At 51.5% G+C, this 2016-nt stretch overlaps 1 protein-coding gene across 1 annotated transcript; it reads left to right on the top strand.

The window, feature by feature from the left end:
- The first annotated feature begins 207 nt into the window (after positions 1 to 207).
- Positions 208 to 1654, top strand: LOC125528603 (putative F-box protein At1g14315). Its single transcript, XM_048693050.2, has one exon. The coding sequence runs from the start codon at positions 325 to 327 to the stop codon at positions 1435 to 1437; it is 1113 nt and encodes a 370-aa protein (XP_048549007.2). The 5' UTR covers positions 208 to 324; the 3' UTR covers positions 1438 to 1654.
- The last annotated feature ends 362 nt before the right edge of the window (positions 1655 to 2016 follow it).

The following is a 2016-nucleotide window of genomic DNA, read 5'->3' on the forward strand; positions in this document are numbered from 1 at the left end:
TGTGTCCTGACTTAAAATTTCATATTATATAACTTTATCATGGCAGATGTTGATATTTTTTTATATAAATATAGTCAAATTTTATTAAGTTTGACTATAGAGAATTCTAATATGGAGAGTAAAAGAACCGGAGGAGTACCAGGTTATAAATCGACGACGGACGGACGAGTACAAAAATCGAAACGACACAGATCGATCCGTCCGGCAGATATTATATGCGGTGAGCCGGCGAAGCACGGGCCACGTATCACAATCCGAACAGTGTCTTGGCGCTGGGAAGACCCGATCTGGATCTCATCTGGGGGTGAGAGGTAGGCGGTGGCCATGGGGATCAAGCCGTCCGCGTTGCGACCCCCATGGAACTCGCCGCGCGCCGCCACGAAGCCCGTGCCCCCTGCTGCGACCGAAGGCGGCGGCGGCACTCCCGTCCGGCTGCCGCACGACGTGGTCTTCGACATCCTGTCGTGGGTGCCGGTCAAGTCGGCGTGCCGGTTCAAATCCGTGTGCCGGGAGTGGCGCGCCCTCATCAACGACCCTGCCTTCGTCGCCGCGCACAAGGCCCGCGCGGAGCCGCTCCTCGCCATCGCCGCCAACTCGTGCGACGAGCCGTCGACCCTGCGGCTCATCGACATGGACGGCCACATCATCAAGGTGATGAAAAACGCTCATCCGATTCTAAGGCTTGTGTGCAGCAGCCCTGGCAACCTGATGTGCGTCGTCGGCTATTCGATGGGGATAGCCACATTGCTCAACCTCGCAACCGGAGAGGAGACTGTGATTCACCTCAAATTTGGCTTCATGGGCTTCGGCCGCGCCGCCCCGTCGGGCGCCTACAAGATGGTGAGCATAAATCCCAGCAGCTGTGAGATCCTCACGGTGGGAGACGGCGTGGGGTGGAGGCAAGCGCAGCCCCTGCCTAGCAGCAGCATCTCGTATAACAGCCGCCCGGTCGTGGTCAGGGGTGTCCTCTACTTGATTTTAGTTCCACAGCTCAACGGTGACAGCGTGATCTGCTTCGATCTTGAGAGCGAGGAGTGGAAGGGGGGGATCAGAGGCCCGCCGAGTAGCCAACGTCAGCGGTGTGACGCTAGCTTGCAGGAACTCAACGGGGCCCTGTGTATGCTCCTGCCGGAGGTCGGAACCATGGGCATATGGCTCCTAATCGATTCCTGCAAGGGGGTCTGGATCAAGGTTTACTCGATCCCCATGGACCCGTCTGCGTATAGCCCCATCACGCCTTTGAGGATACTAGTAGGTGATGACGGTAAACTGCTCTTCTACATCACTCTTAAATTCGACGAATTCGCGGTGCTGCAAATCTATGACCCTCGTCATCGGACATTCACGGACGCGCCCAAGATGCTCGCGGGTGACAACGGCGGCAGTATCAGCCTTTGCAGCTTGCATCTGGATAGTTTTCTGCCGGCCAACGTCTAGTCAGTTGCTATATAGATTGTACTGCATGTGCTCGTTCTGGATTGTTTTATTGAAAAGGTTGATCATACTACTACTTTAGAGTTGACGGAAACTGGCTATGTGTCTCCTTGGAAAACTTAAGACGATGTGGACTCTCAGGTACTCCCTCTGTAAGGTAATATAAAAGCGTTTAGATCACTATTTTAGTATTCTAAACACTCATATATTAGTTTACGGAGGAAGTACAAGCCAATTTTTGTGTCCAGTCATGTCATTTGGTCCAGGGCAACTCCAACTGGGTGCATCAAATCCGACACACCAACGTCCGGACATGAAAATCAGACACGCCAAACATCCACCAACATGCCATAAGCAAACGTAACGTGACAGCTCAAATGGACAATTAAAAAGACATGAAACTCATGCAAACCAGATAATAATATTTGCTAATCCCTTGTTTACAATCAAAAGATGAAATTAGGAAAGCTCGTAATCCAATCCAGTGAACCAAATAAAGGCATACACGACATTTCGTGAATATTATAAATTCTTTTCATAGCAAAAGTATCCGACCCTAATCTACTCTTCCTCGGACATGGG

The sequence above is a fragment of the Triticum urartu genome, chromosome 7A (genome assembly GCF_056163025.1).
Source record: "Triticum urartu cultivar PI428250 chromosome 7A, HENAU_Tu73, whole genome shotgun sequence".
Lineage (NCBI taxonomy): Eukaryota > Viridiplantae > Streptophyta > Magnoliopsida > Poales > Poaceae > Triticum > Triticum urartu.

Bases quoted from the DNA above. Each gene is read 5' to 3' on its own strand.
- LOC125528603 (XM_048693050.2), top strand. From the start codon at position 325: ATGGGGATCAAGCCGTCCGCGTTGCGACCCCCATGGAACTCGCCGCGC.